At 40.8% G+C, this 22,499-nt stretch overlaps 1 protein-coding gene across 7 annotated transcripts in view; it reads left to right on the forward strand.

The window, feature by feature from the left end:
- LOC108702276 (disco-interacting protein 2 homolog A) overlaps positions 1-4,384 on the forward strand; it is a 49,433-nt gene extending 45,049 nt beyond the window's left edge. For all 7 annotated transcript variants that reach the window (XM_041579253.1, XM_041579254.1, XM_041579249.1 and 4 more), the window contains 6 exons: positions 238-299; positions 379-436; positions 1,388-1,462; positions 1,624-1,798; positions 1,880-2,003; positions 3,424-4,384. In XM_041579253.1, coding sequence (XP_041435187.1) covers positions 238-299; positions 379-436; positions 1,388-1,462; positions 1,624-1,798; positions 1,880-2,003; positions 3,424-3,676 — 747 coding nt within the window. In that variant the 3' untranslated portion in view covers positions 3,677-4,384. The remainder of the gene's footprint in view (positions 1-237; positions 300-378; positions 437-1,387; positions 1,463-1,623; positions 1,799-1,879; positions 2,004-3,423) is intronic.
- The last annotated feature ends 18,115 nt before the right edge of the window (positions 4,385-22,499 follow it).

A 22,499-nucleotide genomic window follows, 5' to 3' on the forward strand; every position in this document is an offset into this window, starting at 1 on the left:
GGTGGGCAGTTGAAATGGTTGTGTTGTTGGATTTATGTTAAGGCAGTAGCATGGGTACCAGAGGGGTCAGCTCTCAAAGGGTAGCTCAGTAGGGCATGACTTAACATACTGCGCTTGTAGAATTGTCTTGTCTGCACTGCTTTTCATCTTGCATGGTAGCTCCTGCTCCTTCCTGTCGTTTTTCTTATGTTTGCCTATTTTTTCCTAAGAAATATTAATTTACTTCCTGTTTCTCAGGGTACTGCTGGTCCTGACCCAACCACTGTATATGTAGATATGCGAGCCCTGCGCCATGATCGGTAAATACAACTTCCCCATCTTACAGATATGCTACCTCCTGATGTACTTTTTTATTCTGACCTTGAACATGTTTTCTAGGGTTCGCTTAGTTGAGAGGGGGTCGCCACACAGTCTTCCACTGATGGAATCTGGGAAGGTAAGCAACATTTAAAGGGCTTATGGGTTTTCCCATCTTTTCATATGCAATCTACAAATAAATAATTTCACTTTAATTTGTGCCAACAAAAAAGCCTCAATGACAACCATAATGCTGTTGACTGGTCATCTACTCCACAGACTATCACCATTTTAGTCTATAATGAATGCCACTTCCATACTCCTACGCTTCACCAAACTCTCTTCCTCTACTACATTATTCTGTGTTCAAAACAGTTCATGGATGTTCAGTGCAAAGCATTTCATTTATGTGCAGTTCATCTCTGAACCTTACTCCCAACCAATAATTAGGTCCTTCAGTCTAAACTTGTGCTGACTGAAGAACATTTACCATAATAATTTGATGCGTCAGTAATTTCTCTGTGCCATCCCTAAAATATTGGCACCCCAAGTAAATATCATTTGACCTGTCCTTTTTAATTTTTTGTGATGCTTATTTAGTTCACATCCTTTGCCCTCATTAATGTTACGCTAGCTAGCAAATGCCACCTGCCAAAATACACACATACCTCAGTGCTAAAATCAGGTCGATGTTTGTGTGCCCACAGGTCTGAGACCTCTTCACATTTATAGAAAAGCCAATGAACAACCTTATGCCACTAGCCTTAAGCTGTAAAATGAGCAAGTCCCGATTTACCTACTTAGGCTGTAGAGATAATTTTGCTAATTTACATCAGGGCAGTTGCCGATAGCAATCTGGTTGCAATAGGCAACTGCACTGGTGTAATTTATTATGTCTTCGTGAATAAGCCCTTGTATCACTGTTTTAATGTATACACTCTTATATTGTACAGCACAGAGGACTTGGCACTTTATATTGTTAAAAATAATAACTTAAGGTCGTTTTTGAAATGTCATGTACTATGTGTTTTATTTTTTCTTTTGTGGATAAGCATGCCTTTTCCTTTTTCTAACATTTCCAATCCCACAGATTCTTCCTGGTGTTAAAGTTATCATTGCACACACAGAAACCAAAGGACCACTTGGGGACACTCACTTGGGAGAGGTATGTGGTTTCTATATAGTTGCCCCATGGTTCAATCAGTGTTCCTATACAGAGAATTATTGGGCACAAACGTATCAGAGAAGACTTTAATATTTTTTCATGCAAGGGTAAAGGTCACTCTAGAAATTAAAAGAATGCTTTCTTTGGTTTACACTCTATAGATCTGGACAAGCAGCCCACACAATGCTAATGGTTATTACACTGTGTACGGAGAGGAGGCTCTGCACGCTGATCACTTTAATGCACGGCTGAGCTTTGGTGATACTCAGACTGTGTGGGCACGAACAGGATACCTTGGCTTTCTTAGAAGAACAGAGCTGACTGATGCAAGTGGAGGTAAAATGGCAGCACTTTTGTAAGATCACTGCATAATGCAAAGTGTCACAGTAATGACCTAATAGTGCAATCTTTCCACAGAGAGGCACGATGCTCTGTATGTGGTGGGTTCCTTGGATGAGACTTTGGAGTTACGTGGCATGAGATACCACCCAATCGACATAGAAACATCTGTCATTCGAGCGCACAAAAACATTGCTGAGTGGTGAGTTAAATAATCTGGTAGATAAACTATAACGTTCACCTTGCTCTGAAAAGATGATTTCAAAGCATTGCAATTCATAGATATATTGGGCTCATTTATCACCTGCGGGCAACAAAACCCCATTGCCCTAATTTTTGGGGTCTGTTTTGAGTGCCTTGCCTTAATGCTTTGGTAACTAGAAAAAAGTGGGCAGAACTCGCAGCATACCATTGCTTTAAAGTTTTCATGACCGACATTATGGAGCTTATGCTGGGGAAATCTAGATAAGAAATCTAGCTGAGAACTAGGCTGCTGCCTAGAAAAGGCCCACCAAAAAAAATCCAAAACGACTTTACTTTATGGATATGTTAAATTAGAATATGAACTTTTTATTGTTTAAATACTGCAAATTTTAGTGTCCCTTAGCTGTCAATACAAACCCATTTTACAAGAGCTTGCAACTTGGTCTTGTATTTTTAACACCATTTAATTACAACTCTGTTCATTCTCATGCAGCAATTCACACAGGTATTTCCATTTAAGGCTATAGTGGCTGTACTAAATTTCTGCAGTAATTTTACTTAAGGAGTTATTTATTACAGTCCGAATGCCAAAAACGAAAAAAAAAATGTGAGGTTTTTTTTTTTTACTATAAAATACGAATTTTTAGTGGGGAAAAAAACTTAAATTTTTCATGATATATTATACCCTGAGGCTGCTAAAAGTATGAATCCGAAAATACTCCATCTCCAAGATGTCGGGTAGAGTCCTGCAGCGTGTCGGGTACCCGCAGGTTACCCGCAAAAAACGGCGGTACCCTGTGGGTTGCCGGTAGGAGTTTCGGGAGTGGGTATAGACGCGGGTCGGCAGTTCTCCGGGTTTGCGGGTCACGGGTCTTCTCAATAGCGAATTTTACTCCTTTTTTTCTGATGTTCTAATGATGTCACGTCCGGTTTACAATGACAGCACTTCCTGTTTCTTGATGGTCAGCAGTTCTCGGATCAGGTTGCGGATAAGGTACTTGTGGGTCGGGTAGCGGGTCCAAGTGGGTAAATATGCGGGGTGCGGGTCGGGTTTAACAAATTGGTTCCGCACAGGACTCTACTGTCAGGTGCCTGTAGAAGTCAATGGCAAAGGTCCCATTTCAAATATGAAGATATCATGAATTTCGGGCACAAATCCAAAAAAATCGGGGGGTTTCGAGCGACTTAACAAAAAAATTCTAAGAGTTTTGGACATAAAACCGGAAAAATTCTGTTTTTGTTTTCATAAAATCCTGAATTTTCAATTTGTTTTCGAAGCGATTTTATGAAGTTTTTCCAATAACAAGTATGGTCAAATTGTGGATTCTAGTTTGGTCTGACTTTTTTTACTTAAAAAATTGGAAAAAAAATCCGATTTCGATAAATAACCCCCCTTAATGTTCTTTCTCTTTCATCAGTGCTGTCTTCACATGGACAAATCTGCTGGTAGTTGTACTGGAACTTGATGCATCAGAACAAGAAGCACTAGATCTGGTGGCGTTGGTGACCAATGTCGTTTTGGAGGAGCATTACCTTATTGTGGGAGTAGTGGTGATTGTGGATCCTGGTGTCATCCCAATTAATTCTCGTGGAGAGAAGCAGCGTATGCATTTACGAGATGGGTTTCTGGCTGATCAGCTGGATCCTATTTATGTTGCCTACAACATGTGAGTTGATTTTGGTTGCTTCATGCCTTAACCACTGACACACTAGGCGATGAAGAAGGTACAGAATGATTCTAATGACTGCTTCTACTCTGCAAGGTGCTAGCATGCTGCTGTCTTCTTCAGAGACAATGTGCAGCAGCTATATTCTCATTACCTAGGATGACTGCTGCTAGGCACAATGAAGGAGGACCCTTTTCTTCTTGCCAATAATCTACGTCAGAATGTATCTATAGGTCACTTACTGTTGTTGTTTACTGTGACACTGGATGTAGCTTCCCCCATACCAGCCGCTGCTGTTTCTGTGCAGTTGTTCTGCATCTTGTGTCCTACAGAGCCCAACTTCATGCAATAATGTGAATCTCTGGAACTGTTGCACCTAATTACCTTGGATTTTTATATACACAATAGAGGTGTATCCACTCTGAGCCAAGTTGTTGGACTTAAACGTTTCCAAAGTGTGTGCACCAGCCGAGAGTGAGCACCCTTTTACTGAAAGGAATGTAATTATGTACAGAAGCCGTGTAATTTATTTAGTACATCATGCTCGAACTTTCCCATTGGTTCTGAGAAAAAAACAGGGCCATATCAATTTTAAAAACTTTTTTTTATATCAAAAAATGAAATGGAAAAATGCATTTAGCGCCCTGGAGACCAACAATTACCTGGGGGAATTATAAAAAAGATAAAAAGCACATTAAATATTTTAAAATTTCTTTTTGTAGCACGTGGGTTGTGTTCACATAGAAAGGCACGATACCTGTCTCATGAGGTAAGGTTTTTAAGGCCAACTGCAATATTATTCCTTTCCCCATAAGAGGAACTTGTGAGTTTTAGAAATGAAATTATTATTGCTCAGCTGTTTTTTTTATGGTAAGGGGTAGGACACGAGACCAACCACCATCACCACTGCAGAAAACGCTTCATCTCCAGATCGGAAATAACTTGCAAACAACCTAATAGAGAGACACATAATAAATGATGGATGATTGGCAAGAATGATTCATGAGCAAATGCTGCTTCTGCACTTCTTGCATTTTGAGCTCTCCACTGCTCCAGCTCAATGTCATAGACAAATGACGCCTTCAATCTGAATTCCTTTGAAACACCACAGATCCACTTATCTTGTCTCATTTCTGAACCTGGAGTGGCTCATCAAGCACAGAGAGTGTATGCTTCCATTGAGTGAGCCTGGGTTCAGAAAATAATATTGAGGGATGAATGATCTTATGGTAAAAGTTAAAAGTTGGCTGTAAAAGAAACTTATACTCTTTAATGAATATTTTTGTACGCAATTAGGGTATAATTTGTCTTTCGACAGATAATGTAGTGGCATTGAGAAAGCAACAAAAGGAGAGAGTCTTAGTGCAACAAGGGTTTTTAGCAATGATTTATTAAACGGAAATAGGTTAACTACTCATGGACTAAAAGGACCAGTGTTAAGTTTCAGCTGTCCTTCTCCTTTGAATCTGAACACTAAACCAAGCTGTAAATCCATGCAACAGGCCATCGGTGTGTATCTGATATGTGAAATCACTGTTCATTCGATGTGGCGATACACTAAGCTAACTATATGCAACATGGCTAGTATGTTAATGCAAGTTACTAAAAATTAGGGATGCACCGAATCCAGGATTCGGTTCGGGATTCGGCCAGGATTCGGCCTTTTTCAGCAGGATTCGGACGAATCGAATCCTAATCCTAATTTGCATAGGCAAATTAGGGGTGGAGATGGAAATCGTGTGACTTTTTGTCACAAAACAAGGAAGTAAAAAATGGTTTCCCGTTCCCACCACTAATTTGCATAAACAAATTAGGATTTGGTTTGGTATTTGGCCGAATCTTTCACAAAGGATTTGGGGGTTCGGCCGAATCCAAAATAGTGGATTCGGTGCATCCCTACTAAAAATGGTCCTCATCTCTAGCTCTGCAATCTGTAGTGTCTTCAGATTTAGATGTAACTAGATACAAGGCTCAGACAAATAATCCTCGGCTGCAGTAGGAAGTTAGGTTTAGGTTTGGCAAAAAAACTCTCTTTTTGCAAAAGGCCTGCAGCATATTTTATGGAAAAGGTATGAGAGGGTGAAAAGGCATTTACACCAAACAGAAATGAATGAAAAATATGAAGTATCACTATGAAAACTGTAACTTTTACATTTCTAAGTCTATTACAAAGGATAAAAACACACTTGACAAGGAAATAAAATGTAGCCAAATCCCACTGAAATGGTTGCACAACTGTACACATAAAATTCCGAGATATTTTGCTGCTACATAATCTCCTTATAACTCGCATGTTGCGCCAGTGCACATATTCGTGCACATATTCGGCTTGTTTGGTGCAAAGTACTGAGCACAATGAATTATGCAAGGGAGTACTGAAAGAAACGAGGAGGTGGTATTTCTAGGGTTCCATTAGAATACTGCACCTAGCATTACTGATGTCGTGCCAGAAGCGGCACTATTTGCACACAAATTCAGTTACAAAAATACTCTCTGCGACACACAAATTGCAAGTGAGTAGCAGCACAATGTTTTTCACAGGTGCCTCCAATCTTAAACAAATTCTGGGAGAAAGTGCTGTAAAAAAAAAAAAACATCGGTCCCACTCAGTGTCGGACTGGGATACCAGGGGCCCACCAGAAAACCTTAGGTTGAGGGCCCAATTTCCAAACTTTTGTACCTCCTCTCCTCACTCAACCTCTTTATTCTCCTAGTCTCTTTTCTCTACATACTCTATTCTTTCATTATTAAGCCTCTTTATTCCCATAAAGAAATAGAGAATGACCATGAAATATGCAAAATGGTTAGAAGCAAGAGGCCCACACTGGTCCCACTGCAGTTGTATTTGTCAATAAGACCCTTATAATACACAAAAGCCATGAATATCCTGTAAATTATATCCTTATAAACGGTGAGTTCTGATGTCATCAGTTATAAACGGTGAGTTCTGATGTCATTTTTGTCACATGACTCATTGAAATTTGTGTATTATAATAAATAAAGTACCCCCAGTTGTAAGATATGAGGATATTAGAAGTTACCTCGGAGTTCCATGACCTGTATAAAAACTTCGGCCTCGTGTTTTTATATGGTCATGATACTCCTCGGTAACTTATAATATCCTTATATTTTACAAGAGGGGGTACTTTATTCACTATATAATAAATGTTTAGAAGTAAGGCAGTAACTTATTGAGTTAAAAAAGGACTCTGCTGATTACAATTGCAGAAAATGTAAAGTTTGGTGATACATTTTATTGGCTGAATGAGTAACAATTGCAAGCTTTCGAGTAGCCGCTTCATCAATAAAAGGTATCACTAAACTTTACATTTTCTGCAATTTTTCAATGGCTAACACGGTACAACTTAATGGTTACAATGTCACCGTGCTCTGTAACTCTACCCAATATTGTGCTATCACGCTGCCCTGTGTCCAGATATCATTGTCGATTTTGGGTCTCTTGGGGGGGGCACAGTTATGCACTTTCTTGGATTACTGGGCCCCCTGCTTTCAGTGAGCTGCAGATGGAAATGAGGGGCGGCTGCTATGGTACCAACTTCTTTCCCTTACACAGCTTTCTGTACAGCTAGTTTTCATATGGGGATTGGAGAGCCATGCAAAGCTGAAAAAAGTTCCGAAATTATATCACGCTGGCGAATTTTCGCCAGAGTTAGTCACTTTGCTCTTTAGTAAATTTGCCCCTAAGAAGTCATTTATAATATCTGCTAAAAGCTCAGAATTGTGGCTGAAAAGTTATCATCAGAGCTTTTCCCAGTTTCATGAAATGGGAAATATTTTTTTATGCAAACTAGGGCCACATGAAATAACATCATCTTTTTAGTGTTTTTTTCTTAAGGGTCTAAGTATTTTGTGCAAATAGCTTATTTGGATGAAAATTAACCTAAATACGTGCAGGTTCCATGTCAGTTCAGCAGCAGACAGTTCTGGGGCCCCAAAAGGGTGTAGTGAAGACCAGTGCTGGCAGAGGTTTCCCCTGTTTCACAGAGGAGTTTGTCCCTCACGGTTACCCATGAACGTACTTTAAGTTGTTTAGAATTCTGGTCCAGTGTTTTATGTGAAGACAAGACCAATATTTTTCACAATTCACCATCAGATCCTCTTCTCCCAATCTGACCATAAATGAAATTCTGTACAACAATGGCCAGGTGAAATTAAAGACTCTTAGGTAGTAAGGCTCTAAGATGAACCGTTTGCGCTGTACTACACACAGTGACACAATGCTGGTGACCCTCCAGTAATTTGTATGAGTGTGAACAGGTGAACAATGTGGGCATTTACAGCCTGGGCCTGAGAAGTGAACAGTACAGGACTTTACAGGTGTGAACAGAGCGGGGTTTTAATGGAATGAACAATAGAGATGTTACAAATGTGAACAGTGCAGGGGGAATAACAGGTGTGATGAAATTAATAAGAAAAAGGTTCTCTAAAGGTTACAGTAATAACTCACCACAATGTGGAAGAGGCCCAGGTGCATCGCCTTGAGCCCTCAGCATGGGAAACGGATAAACCGAAATGCAATTTGAAGCAGGCACTCAAAATCAAAGCAATCTTCCCCAAGGCAGTAGTAATGAAGTAAAAAAGGTTTATTATGTCAACAAGTAGTTTTATGCGTTTCGTGTTACAACCACTTAATCATATGCGAGTAAAGTAATGTTAGTAGGATCACTGAGGGCTCTGACCATGTCCTTGTATGTTTCAGGCTGTTACAGACATCCTGGAGGGAGTTATGTGATATGAACAGGTGGTCAATCTGTGCGTATGTTTTATGTCTATGGAAAAAAGTTATATAGTTCCTTTCCAAGGGGAATATAGTATGCTATAGATCAATTGCAAGGTTGTTAACATTTAGTAAGCTGACTATGGGGTATGCTGGTTTTCTCTTCTAAACAATTGAGTAGCAAGTCAAGGGAAAGATTGACCAGTGTGGCTTTTAAGAATGATAACAGTAAATCCACTATATGTGAGAATCCTTAGGTTTGTTCAGCGATGGCACAGGTCAGTGAGTAAATAAGAAGCTGTGATGCAGAATGCAATTGGTCCACTTTTCAGCACTTTTCTGTTACTCTCTATGGGTCATCATGTGAGCATCGCATGTCATAGAATAGATTCCTGTTTTTACTTTAACACATCAAATGCTTTTTCACATTTGAGAACAGCACTATAGATGATTGAATGTTGGGGTAATCCATTGTTTTCATGCACTTCAGGTTTGTTAATAACTTGCTGCTGACAATTTTATCCTCTTATTTCCATGTATACTGTATAATAACAGTCCTTTTCAAATTAAACATAAAACCCAAATTCCTTCTTTAATTAAAGTATCCATACCTGTTATAAATATATTTAAGAATCTCAGCTGTCAATCATATATCACCTGCCCTGCCGACATGCCTTAGGCTATTACTTTCACTTTCCATTCTACACTTCCTTGATATCACTTCACTCCTCTCATTCCCCTTCCCTCTTCACCAGTTCATAGGCAGGGGTATCAGGTCCACAATTCTGGCGCATAAACATAAAGGAGAACTAAACCCCCCGCAATGTTAAGTCCCCACTGCCCCCCTCCGTTGGCCCCCCTCCCTGCCTCCCCCCTCACAGTCTTACCCCAGAATTCTGTCCCCTCTTGAAATAGTGACCGCACATGCATAGTGAGTGCAGCAGAGCTTTCTGCATATGCCACTCCTGTATTTTTCTTGGCCTGCTAGACCTGCGTTTTACAGCAACTGTGCCTGTGGCCTTCCATTTCCTGACAGTTGAAACTGACCTTTAAACCTCTGAGATAGCTTTTTGTATCCTTCCCCTAAACCATGATACTGAATAATCTTTGTTTTCATATCTTTTGAGAGTTGTTTTGAGGATCCCATGCTGTCACTCTTTAGAGGAGAGTCAAAACACCCCAATACTCAGATGTTCCTGGGAAATGAAAGACATACCACTGTTATCTTTTTTGTTGAAAGTGCAGGAAGAGAGGGGTTCCAAAACTTTTTCATATGACTGTATACACTGCATTAGGGTAATAACCAAACGCCCATTGACCCATAACAGCTCGTGGGAGGCAAGCTTGTGTCTGAACAGCTTTAGTTTTTACTGAGTAGGTTGCTGGCAGCAGTGCAGGGACCACAGATGTTGACCTAAGGCTAGGGAGACACTGTTTATGGACTGTGCCCCAAGTATGTGAATAGGCCAGACCCCCACCCCACACACACCATAGTTGGGTTAGCCTACCGTGTATCTGTGACAGTTCTTTAGTATTGCATGTCAAATATACGAGGCTGGAAAGTGAGCTCTGTGTTAATAATAATAATAATAATAATAATAATAGAGATGGTGCTGAGAGACGGATACAAATTAACACCATGAGAAATGTGGAGTTATTTTTAATTAAAGTGTACAGAACCTCTGCAATATGCTATTGTTAGCTATAAGTTGAACATCAAAGACTGACTTGAATGAGTAGATGTAGAGTAGAAATGATGGTGCCAGCAGAAGTGAAAATAAAATGAATACTTGCTGTTTTGGGGAAATAGATTACAGTAGGGTGTATTAATGATTCAGTATTCATGGCTAAAGGGTAAAAAGGAACAAATCACTATGCTCATCCTATTGTAACTGCTGCATCAGGAATAAATATTTGTGCCCAATTCTGAAAATGCAAAGATTTGCAAATTGTTAAGGGTGTTTATTTGGTTGCAGGTTTAACACTCCAGGTAATGGATGGTACATGGGTGTGTGCCTTCATAGTGGCCTTACAAATGTACTATTACAAAGGTACGAGGGTGACTGCAGCACCTATCTAAGGTCCTTTAACTGCCACCAACATAGATTCTATGTCGCTTACCGAGGGCCAAGTGCTATAGAGTCTATAGATCTCTCGGTGGAGAAGGTGCCATTTTTTTGCGCTTTTATACTGACATTTAGGTGTGTATGTTTGTACTGTACTTGTAAGTTATGGGGTGGGTGGCATGTGGGCATCCCCTTGGACACCACCCTAGCTTGCATATGATTTAGACATCCAAACTAGGAAGTGCCCAAGCCTATGGCAGGTGTAAGGCTCAGTTGTGTCCACAGCACTGCATTCTGCACATTGCACCTAATAGCAGCTACACCCCAGATACAAGTGTCCTGTAAGTTTTATCCATCACTTATAACACAAACCAAAAAGCACATATAACACAGTTTTGGGATTTTTTTGGTTCAAGCTACCCTTTGGGGTCTAACACTTGACAAGATTCTTTTAGCCCATAACAAGGTTACAGATATATAAAAACATAGTCTTAAATACAGTAAAAAAATAGTAATGGAACAATCCAGCAGTTACTGTAGGTCTTTTTTTATCTGCATGCCCCTTTTGTACCATCAGTGGGTGGCTATGTGCAAGCTATTTGCATTTTGAAAGCTAACTGGAAATATCTAGTGCTCCTTGTTAATATCCCCTTTTATAATCTACCTTCAGTTCTGTGTGCAGATTTCATGTTCGGAGGTCCTGTGACCTTTTTTGCGACTTCTCTTTGCTGTAACAATGGCTCCAATCACAGTTACAATTACAGTCAAGGAGATGACCAGCACAGTGACTGTCTCTGCAACACACAGGCCTGTGTCTAAAGAAGTGAGGGCTCTTTCCTTTAGTTGTGATGGCTCTGCACAACGGAGCTTTTCATTATCCTGCAAGCGGAGTCTGTGCACTCTGCCCAGCTTCCCAAAGACACGTTGAAGATCACAATCACATTCCCAGGGATTTTGGGACAACAAGAGTATGGTCCCACGTGCTGGTAAATTACAGATTGTCTGAAAATGGAGGTGGTGCAGCTGGTTCCGTTGTAGGCTAAGGAAGGTGAGGGAATGGAGTGGGGTAAATAACATAGGTGGCAGATCTTGGATCTGGTTCCCAGACAGGTCAAGGAGCTCTAGTCTTTGTAAGATAGAGAAATCATCACTGTGTAAACTCTTCAATAAGTTGTTTTGGAGCTGGAGATTATGTAGCTTGGTTAAAGGCCTTAGCAATCCAGGTTGGAGGCTGGTAATTAAGTTTCCCTGTAGGTCCAGGTACTCCAGGTTATGTAGGTACTGGAAACTTAGCCCCGACAGGGTGTGAAGCAAATTGTATGCTAATATCAGGTGAATAAGTGAGTCAAGACCCTTGGAAAAATCTCTGTTCAACTCAGATATCCTGTTCTCACTGAGATCAAGGAACTGTAGACTTTCCATCCCCTTCCAGGATAAAGGACTTAATTCTTTGATTGTGTTCTGAGCCAGCAACAAAGTTTGGAGCCTCCAAAGTTTGTTAAGAGGAGGAGAAGACTGCAGAGAGCACTTTGAAAGGTCCAAGAACTCTGAATCCAGAGGGGGAATGACTAGGAAGGATGATAGATTTAAACCTGAGCAGTTTACAAAGAAAGATCTGGACTCACAGTAGCAATGAGAAGGACATAAAGACAGTGAAGTGGCAGCAGATTGAGTAGGTAAATTAAACAAAAAAGGAATAATAGTAGATAGAGGGGAGAGTGAAAAGCACAGTTTTATGTGACAATGAGCAGAATGGAAGGACTGTCGGAGAAAGGAGAGATGCATTGTGATCCTGTAAAAATAAAGAAGATATTTAATGGGATAAATGCACACAGATATTTCTACAGTTTGCAGTTTAGTATCATTATGTAACAAATACCAAATACTCTATACATTCTGTCATGATTTGTGTATAGTTTGTGTTATGTACTTGTTCTTCATATCTGGGCATTATTTGGGAACTCACCTTGCTGAGCTGTCCCCTGTGCTTCTTTCTATTCTGTCTGGATACAAAGTCTGTATGAGGGAGGTCAGGAGGTTACAGCTATTATCCTGCCTGGGGTGCTGATGTGTGTGTAAGACAAGACCCAGACACTGAGATCCTGTGAATAGCACCCAGAGGAGTGATATATTTAGAAAACTGTCAAATGAGGTGTCACCAAATACCACTGCTTTTACTCTACAACTCTAATCACGTGCTGTAGGTCTCTGTATTACAAATTGCCTTGGATACATATACAGTAAATCCTATATAATAAAACTCAATAATAAAACCTTTCATAGGAAAAAAAGGAATTTTTAGAGATTTATTATACCCCAAAGCTGATAACAATTCAAATCCAAAAATACTCCAACTAAAACCTGACAAAATCATGTAAAAGTCAATGGCAGATGGTCGCTTTAACTTTTGGAACATGCTTTATGCCTTCATACTTCTTGTACGTTTGGGGTTTCGGACCCTAAATTTTGTTACGTTTTTTCACACCAATGTTTTTGAGAAAAAATATCGGTAAATTAAGGGGGTTCGGGTTTGGAAATTTTGAAGTTTTTAGTTTTTAAAAGGTGAGAAAAAGTGTAGTTTTAGTAAATAACCCCCTTAAAGTGCCACTATTCCTTTATTTTTATTTTTCACTTGTGTTTGTCTAATGGATAAATTGGGAGGCAAAGGTGTAATTATTTTCCTAACTTTAAGCAAGGTGTTAGAATGTTCCCATTGTGTTAGATCCCCATAGAAGAGACCTGTCAGGGAGTGGGAGTGGAGTTACCCGTAAACAAGTATCAGTTTTGCAGGACCTTTGTATAATCTGTAGTACAGAAAAGGAAGACACTGTTATTATTATCATCCAGCACCTGTCCATTACCCCAACTCTCTACTACCTTCCTCCCTCTTTCAGCTCTTCTTCACTATGGCGACTCTCCAAAGTCCTACAATTACAGAAGGTAAGGACCCACGCAGTGGCGGAACTACCGGGGGGGCAGGGGGTGCGAGCGGGCCAGGGCCCCCCGGCAGACCGCGTGCCGCTGAAAATTCGGCCAAATGCGGCCGTTCGGAGGGGGTGGGGCCCAGCTGTGCGTCACGCACCAGGGCCCGCCCCCCTCTAGTGACGCTTCTGGACCCACGGACCACTTCTGGCCACCGCTCCTTCGATTTAAAGGTAGGATCACATAATGTAAATGGCTTCAATGTGCCCCAAAAACGCACAATGGCCTTCTCTGATTACACTAAACAAAGAATAGACATCTTGTTGCTGCAGGAAACACATTTTAGTAAAACATCAACTCCAAAATACCTATCCAAACATTACCCTCAAGTATTTATGGCAAATTCTACAACTAAAACCAAGGGGGTAGCTATTCTAATTGCAAAAAAAAGTCAAATTCCAACTGAAGCAGAGATATGCAGACCCTGAGGGCAGAGCACCTCCAGAACCATTTAACTACATTAGCATCGGTGTATGCTCCCAATGTATCCAAAAAGACATTCTTCAAGACATTTTTCACCAAACTCTCAGAAATCTCGGAGGGCAGGGTCATAGTAGGAGGTGATTTTAATACAACATTGAGCAACAACATAGACAGATCACGTGACATACTGAATGCACCGTCCCCCACTAACCAAGACCAAGACACTAAATCCCTAACTAAACACTTAAAAGAAGGGGCTCTAGTAGATGTCTGGAGAGAAAAACACCCCATAGACAGAGATTATACCTTCTACTCTAGTGTCCATGCAACTTACTTACGAATTGACTTTATTTTGACAAAATACACACTTCTTCAATACATTCATTCCTCCAAACTTCACAATATCACATGGTCTGATCACGGGATGGTTGAAACAATCTTTACTAAATGGGATGCTGTAAGAGGGGGAGGAAGCTGGAGATTGAATGAATCCCTATTACTAGATAGACATATCTGCACAGAATTAAATAACTCACTTAAAGAATACTTCAAAAACAATACCCTCACGGACACATCCTTAGCGATTAGATGGGATGCACATAAAGCAGTAATTAGAGGGATTCTAATCAAACACGCTTCCTGTCGTAAAAAGATCACGGAGGAAACAACTTTCACAAAAATTACATGACCTAGCAATTATACACAAAAATAAGCCATCTCCAGGGAACACTAGAGAAATACAAGACACAAGAGCACAACTGATACAAGTACTCTCAGACAAGGCGGCTTATACTATGCGAAAAACCAAATACTGTACTATGAATATGCTAACAAACCACACACAATGCTAGCACGTAAACTAAAAGCCCTACACACGTCACAACATATCCATGCTATACGGACACCATGAGGGACAATAACAAGAGATACAAACCAAGCTATAGGCCAATACGGATATTAAGATCTTCGCAAAGATATTAGCAAATAGACTATTCACACTACTCCCTAACATCATTCAAATGGATTAGGTGGGATTTGTACCGGGGCGTCAAGCAGCAGACAGCATTCGTTAGTCTAGACCAAAATTACCGGTTTCTTCCTTACTCCTTTCCCTAGATGCACAAAAAGCATTTGACAGATTGGACTGGAACTATAGGTTCGCAGTTTTGGAAAAACTTCAAATACCACATCCCTTCCTAACGGGACTCAGACAGACAGCTATATGCAGCAGCCTCAGCGCAAGTTCTCAGTATGGGGCTTCAGTCCAATAAGATAGAGATAAAAAGTGGGACACATCAGGGGTGCCCGATGTCACCATTAATATTGGCTCTGTCTTTAGAACCCTTGGCCCACGCCATTAGGGCAATCAAGGGCATCAAGTAAACTATGTACTTTATTTACTGTATATGGCTGAAATGACAATAAAATTCACTTGACTTGATCAGAGTGGGAATGAAGGAGCACAAGATCAACCTCTTTGCAGATGACATTCTTCTCACACTCACGTCACCTCAAACTACCTTACCTAATTTACTCCAGGTATTAAATAATTTTCAAAAGATATCTGGATACAAAATTAATCCCACAAAATCACACGCACTACCATTGAAAATGCCCGAGTCAGAACTGAAACTGCTTCAACTCAATTATGACTACAAATGGGAAAAAGAATCCTTAGCATACCTTGCAATTTACCATACACCATCCTATAATACCCTATACAAAGCTAACTACCCAAAACTGATTGAAAAACTCAAAAACGATTTATCCATATGGTACACTTACCATCTCTCTTGGTTTGGTAGAATAGCAGCAGTCAAGATGGCATTACTACCAAGACTTCTATATCTATTTAGGACATTACCAATACATTTTGCAGAAAAAACAGCCTCCTCACTGCAAAAAGCCATATCAGTCTTCATATGGGGGGAGGGGGAAGTGATCCAGAATTAAGGCAACAATTATGACCAAACCTAAGTCAATGGGAGTGTTGGGAGTCCCACATATTTATAGATACTATTTAGCCAGCAGATTAGAGCCAATGATCCACATGCACGCCCCACCAGACGAGCCGTGGAAAGATATTGAAAATCACTGTACAGCCCCACTACAACTGGCTCACCTATTTTGGATACCTAATAAACTCAGAGCTAGCCCTAAAAACCTTCTACCCACATCGCAACAAGCTCTGGACCTATGGGATTCAATAGATATCAAGATGAAACTGAGCACTCGTAATATCAGACACAGAACCATTTTCCACCAGGTTGCAATCCGACTGACTTCAAGCCCTGGATAGATGCAAACATGATCAAAGTTACAAATATTTACCCAGAACAGACTACAATACCCTTTCAAAAATGTAAAGAGGAACACAATATTCCATGTTAACAATTCTTCCGATACCTACAACTCAGACATTATGTAGAAACTGAGGTTAAAACCCAAACTATTCAATCTGCAACTTATTTTGAAACAATGTGCTTCAACAGTTTCTATCCGACACATCTAATTTCTCTGCTCTACAGCTGTCTTTCCTAGATATTACAATATCCGACAAGTCTTGGTCATACGTGTGGGAGACAGCCAAAAAAACATCTGTCTGTGTAGTCTCCAGCAAAAGAGCATATAAAATTATATTTTGTTGGTACTATAGCTCTTCATGTATTAGCAAACTCCTTGGCAATCCAGACCACTTTCTTTGTTTTAGAGGGTGCGGTGAACAAGGGTCATGTATGCATACTTGGTGGACGTGTACAGAAGCTCAGAAATTCTGGACGATGGTAGAGACCCTGCTCTCCGAGGTACTTCATTGCACCATTCAGGCTGCCCCCCATACATTCCGTTTAGGTATGAAAATCAGAGCTATTTGTTCCAAATCATACCATAAACTAGCCACACATATCCTAATAGCAGCAAGATCGCTATTGGCAGCGAACTGGAAATGACCACAAATACCTGGTTGACAAACACTGGAGACCAAGGTCAATTGAATCAGAGCAATGGAGTCCATTAGGAACAAACTCCTGGATAGGAACTACGAGGGGGAGCTGGAGTGGTATCCGTTGGCCCAGTACTTGAATGTTCCCTTTTTGACTTTTAGGTTTTGGAGCATTTTCCTGAGCAATGTGGGAAGAATTGCATTAAACCTTTGATAAAAATGGCTCAAGATCATCTGCGGTGACTCTGTATATGACATGTGTCCAATGAATGTAATTTTATGTTCTTTTTTGAAAAAACTGTTTTATTCTGCAGAACTAGTTTTACGATTGCAGTATCTGCACAAGTTAGGGATTAAAAGTCCAAACAAAAAAGTACTCAGAGCTGCCAAGTTCATGTAGAAGTCAATGGCAGATGTCTCGTTGACATTTTGAAGATGTCCTGATCTGCGCTGGGTTTCATTCAATAATCTACAGCCAACCGGTGGCACCACTCTAGTGAAATCATAAACTACAACATTAGACTTTATGGGAGTAATGTAATAAAAATTGCAAGTGTTATTTTAAATGTTTGTTTTTTTGCAAATGTTTAATATGGTCACAATGTAAAATCATTTGCTGGCAAATATTACAATGCTCATTATCACTAAGCAAAGGTTAGCATTAACACCTGCTCTGGATTTCGTTAAATATTTTGCAGCAAAAAACGCTTTATAATCATCAGAAACAGGCACATAAAAAGGAGAGTTTAACATGAAACTATCACTGCATCAGCCTGCGCTGTTATATGTAGACCATAATGTACACTCTAGGCCAATTTCTGTATCAGAACAATTCTTGCCCCCGGATCTGTGTCATTATTTCCTGTACACAAAGCCTCCAAGCCTATACATTCATATCAGTCCACTATGGCAGGGACTGATATGAATGTATAAAACACTGTGTAAATGCATTGAGCTGTATAAATAACAGACTAAAGTCATGCAAAAAAATTATAAACTATATGGAAAATCTACATGGTTTGTATCAGAACATACAGTTGAACTAAATGGGCACCAATAAACCTGCAATTAACCAAAAATAAATACAGTATTTACCCCAAAATACTCCCAAGTCCAATAGAATGCAGCACTTTCATTAACAACAGCGCATAGTTTTCCATCCACATTCATACTTTGCAGCTGCCATACACTGACAGGGAAACTGTTGCAGTGAGAGACACACAGACTTGTGCACATAGAGAAGACACCTGTATCCTGGTGTTTTGCCTGCACAGGGACTCTTTGCATCTGGTGCTATGCAGGAAAAATGGAAGGAGACCTTCCACATAAAGATTATTGATTTATGGTTTTCATAAAATACTAAAATCAGGGGTTTTTTTTATACTACAGATATATATAAAGTATGTATGCTCAAAAACAGGTGACCGAATAAACAACTTGTATGTAATTCTAGAAATACAGATAGAACCTAACACCAAGAATCAATTATTCACAAAGATATATGTGACATGTAACTTGTTCTTGGTGCAATCCACAAGTCTGTGGTTACATTCGTCTCCTTCCACAGTAGACAGAGCTGAGTTTATATTGTTTTTATCCTCAAAGTTTTTTCTCCCTTGGCCCATAGGCCAGGTAGTTTTATTTCAGGAGCAGGGGCGTAACTACAGAGGAAGCAGGGGGGCCTGGGAAGTATAGGGGGGCCCACGAGGCCCTAATTAATGAGCAATTTTGACATATATTGGTAAAACAGGACAACCTTTGGATATGTTGGGTGGGATTTACTGTGGGGACCAGTAACATCTAGTTACACCACTGCTCAGGAGTCATAAAATGAAGAAACATTAATTTGAGGGAGAAAGTCTGTGAGGTCTGTATGGCTATAATTCACACCACTTTGCACCCTGTCCCACACTGATATATCCATGGGCCCTGTAAAAATACAACACTAATTTGCTTCCCACTCTGCCTTTAAACTGCAGTAAGCACCCTAATCCATAAACATTTATCAGTGACAATATTCCATGAATAATCTTAGCACCATAGAGCAACAATGAGGCATATACTGTACGACCCTGTAACGCTGTATAAAATATGAATAAAAAGACAATGGGATGATTTTCAAATAATTTAACCCTTATATTTACTTGCCAAAAGAATAGCAGCAACATATTGTCAGGCCTTACAGCTCTAGAAGTTTGAAGTTGGGACCAAGGAGGAAGCTGTAGCAACCCAATCTGAAGCGAGTTACCCAAGGGGTTTGTAGTCATATCCAGGAAGAGGTCATTTCAGGCAGAAGAGGATCGTAGTCAATAAACAAAGCCGAGGTCAAGATCAGAAATAAGTACAACAGAAGAAACGCACCCAGTAATGGTTTGGGAATTGTGGAGACCAATTGCTGTAGTTATATGATCCCATAAGATTTCAGCTGTGCAACCATTGGATCTTATGGTATTTTTTGTTTCATAATGTGCCAAACATTTTCAATGGGTGACAAGTCTGGACTGCATGCAGGCCAGTTTAGCATCCAGACTCTTTTACTATTGATCATGCTATTGTTATATGCACAGAGTGCAGTTTGGCATTGTCTTCCTGAAATAAGCAAGACCTACCCTTGAAAAATATGTCTTGATGGCAGCCAGGGTTGGACTGGAGCATTGTGGGCCCACGGGAACTGCAACCTAAATGGCCCTCCTGGCAGTCACTGGGGGCCCCCTTCCGATGTTTAAACTATGTCCAGCTCGAATGCGTGAATAGAGGTGCGCTGTGCGCATGCGCGAACAGCGTTATGGCATGGCGCACATGCTCGAACATTGGTGTGGAAGCATGCATAGCCCCAGAATCATGGTTTTGACTAGAGTCTCTGGTTCCAGTTAAAGGTGGACCATACTATAGTGTACAAGGACATTCTTGGCAGTTTGATGAAGTGTTTTTTCTTTTCTTTTTTAGAACTGTAATGCCCCAATGGGGTTCATACAGGATTGGTTGAATGCTATTTATAATTTTGCCATAAAAGTATTTGCCTGATGCTTTTACATTACCTTTCTTACTACCCTGTTCCTCTATGAGTGGGCTGCCATATTTATGCAGCAGTAGTCCATTATAGCATTATAAACTCTAACTGACAGGTTAATAAGGGACAGTGAGGATAACTATGTATAAATATATATGGGGATCATATAATAATCTCTCTAATGCTTTATTTACCAGTAGGTCTTTCGAACTAACAAGAGGACACCCATTCCGATTAGAAGAAAAGAGGTTCCGCCTAAATACTTGGAAGGGTTTTTTACAGTGAAGATGTGGAATTCTCTCCCTGAAACAGTCATACAGGCTGATACATTAGATAGCTTTAGGAAGGGGTTAGATGGCTTTTTAGCAAAGGAGGGAATACAGGGTTATGGAAGATAGAGCATGGTACAAGTTGATCCAGGGACTAGTCCGATTGCCATCTTGGATTAAGAAAGGTTTTTTTTCTGAGTCATATTGGAGTGGCTTCAAATGGTTTTTTTTGTCTTCCTCTGGATCAACTAGCAGTTAGGCAGGTTATATATAGACTAAAAAAAGTTGAACTTGATGGACGTGTGTCTTTTTTCAACCAAATTTACTGTTACTATGAAGAAGACTGAGGCCAGTATTTAGACAACCTGGGACGAACTGGCAACTCTCGAGGAGAATCTGATATTGTATCTCTCTTACGCTGCCAAACAAGACTTAGTAGCTACACAAAGACATACTGACCTACAGAGATATTGAATCAGAGGGAGTTATATTTTAAAGCTGCATGATTTGACAAAGGATAAAATTGTGAAGTTACTGGCCCTGCTAGCTAAAGTTGATGTCCATTATAAAGGGGGAGGGAGGTAATCTGATTACTGAAAGAGTGAAAATGGTTGAAGTTTAGGCAATACTTCCAAAGTACCTATGCAGCACTCCCTCTTCTACCCCCATCTCACCTCTCTGCCTACCTGAACACCATAGAATTTCTCTGTATCACCCAACCTATAGTAGATGCACTAGAGAGTGACATATCCACAGAGGACATAGGAGATCCCAATGTAGATATGTGTAGGGACCCCTACTGGGTAATCTGCCCTGCAGCTTTAAGGCCCCCACCTTTTTTTCTTAGAGTGATCTGCCAGGAGAGAATGACACTCCCCTGCTACACTGCTATATAGTGTGTGTAGGGAGTGGCCACTTCCTCTTTGGCCTGGGAGCCTGGGCACAGCTAGGCCCAGAAAGGCCCATGTGCTTTGAAAGAAGAAGTCGGGGACCAGGTAACCCCGTGAATGAGGAATAGTTGCACTAGGGCAGACTTGTTATAGTCTCTCTAGGAGAGAAAGGCAGAGAGGTGAGAGAGAAAGAGCAGCTGAAGCTCCAACAAGGATTTGCAGTAAGGGAGTAGCTTCCCAGAGGCTTTATGTGTTGCCTCCAGTCAGGGACCTCAGTGAAGAGGGACTGTAGGGTAGAAGCTGCTTTCCTGACAACTTCCAGGAGGGAATGTGTGTGAATACTGCAAATGCCTAATGGAGACCTTTCCTCTGTGAGAAATGCCTAATGCCTGCAGCTCTGTGTGAGAAATGTGCTATTGCCTCAGCTCCTGCGTGAGTACTAAACCTGTGGTCACTTGCCTCGTGCATAGTTAAATAAACTGTTTTCTGTTTTACTGCAAGAACCTCCTGGCGCCCATCTTTTGTTGTATGCACAGTAACCTGGGGGATGTAGTTGCACTACACCATAGAGGGAACACTTCCACATGGCGAAGGCCCTGACCCTGTTGTGTGAAGTCGCGTGTAACCCATGCTTCTACTGCTAGCTGGACAGTTTAACTATTTGTGTGCTATGCAGCCCAAATAGGTGTTACATTTGGCGCCCAACGTGGGGCTCGATTCCCTAAAACCAGGCTGTGCATTGTTTTGTTCGAATCGTACGAATGGATGTACGAATTTGTCGGAGTGTACGAATGGATCGTACGAATTTTTCGAAGTGGATAAACGGAACGTACGAATTCTTCGAATCGTATGGATTTCCTTCGAAGTATTTGGCCGTGGGTTCGGGCTTGGAGGTTCGCCCCGAATTTCACGAAGGCCTGCGGATGTCAGTTGGATGGGAGGAAGATGGATGTCCCGGATGGAGCCATTTCCTGCTCATGTGTGATCCCGGATCATGGATCTGGAAGAGGAGAACCTGGAGGATGGATTCCTCTGATGTTTGCTACAGCTCTTCTATGGACTCCTGCAGAGTGAGATGCCTAGAGTGCTGCTTGCTTGTTTTTTTGTGGCTGGAAGGACTGCTGGACTAAGTGGGTTCTAATTCAGGACTATTGATCCCCACCACCATTTCTTCTGCCTTCACCTACTCGCTGAGTAGTGTTTCTGCACCCAAGGACTGGCCTGTGTGGACCCTTGGGAGGGGGAGAAGTATTTTTGCTGATGTGTAATAAAGTTGACCAACTGCAATGTTTATTATGCAATTGAAAATGTTTGATACAGTATTGTGCATGCTGTGTTTCCTTTACAGTGACCATTGTTACCAGGTATGCCTTAGGAGAGGATACCAGAAGTGGATGTGATGGTACTGTAAGTTGATATATGTTGGGGATGTTTAAACCATTGTCGGGACGAAATGGGTTTTTCCCCCGGGTGTATGTAGGGACCCCTACTGGGTAATCTGCCCTGCA

Source organism: Xenopus laevis, chromosome 9_10S (genome assembly GCF_017654675.1).
Source record: "Xenopus laevis strain J_2021 chromosome 9_10S, Xenopus_laevis_v10.1, whole genome shotgun sequence".
Classification (NCBI taxonomy): domain Eukaryota; kingdom Metazoa; phylum Chordata; class Amphibia; order Anura; family Pipidae; genus Xenopus; species Xenopus laevis.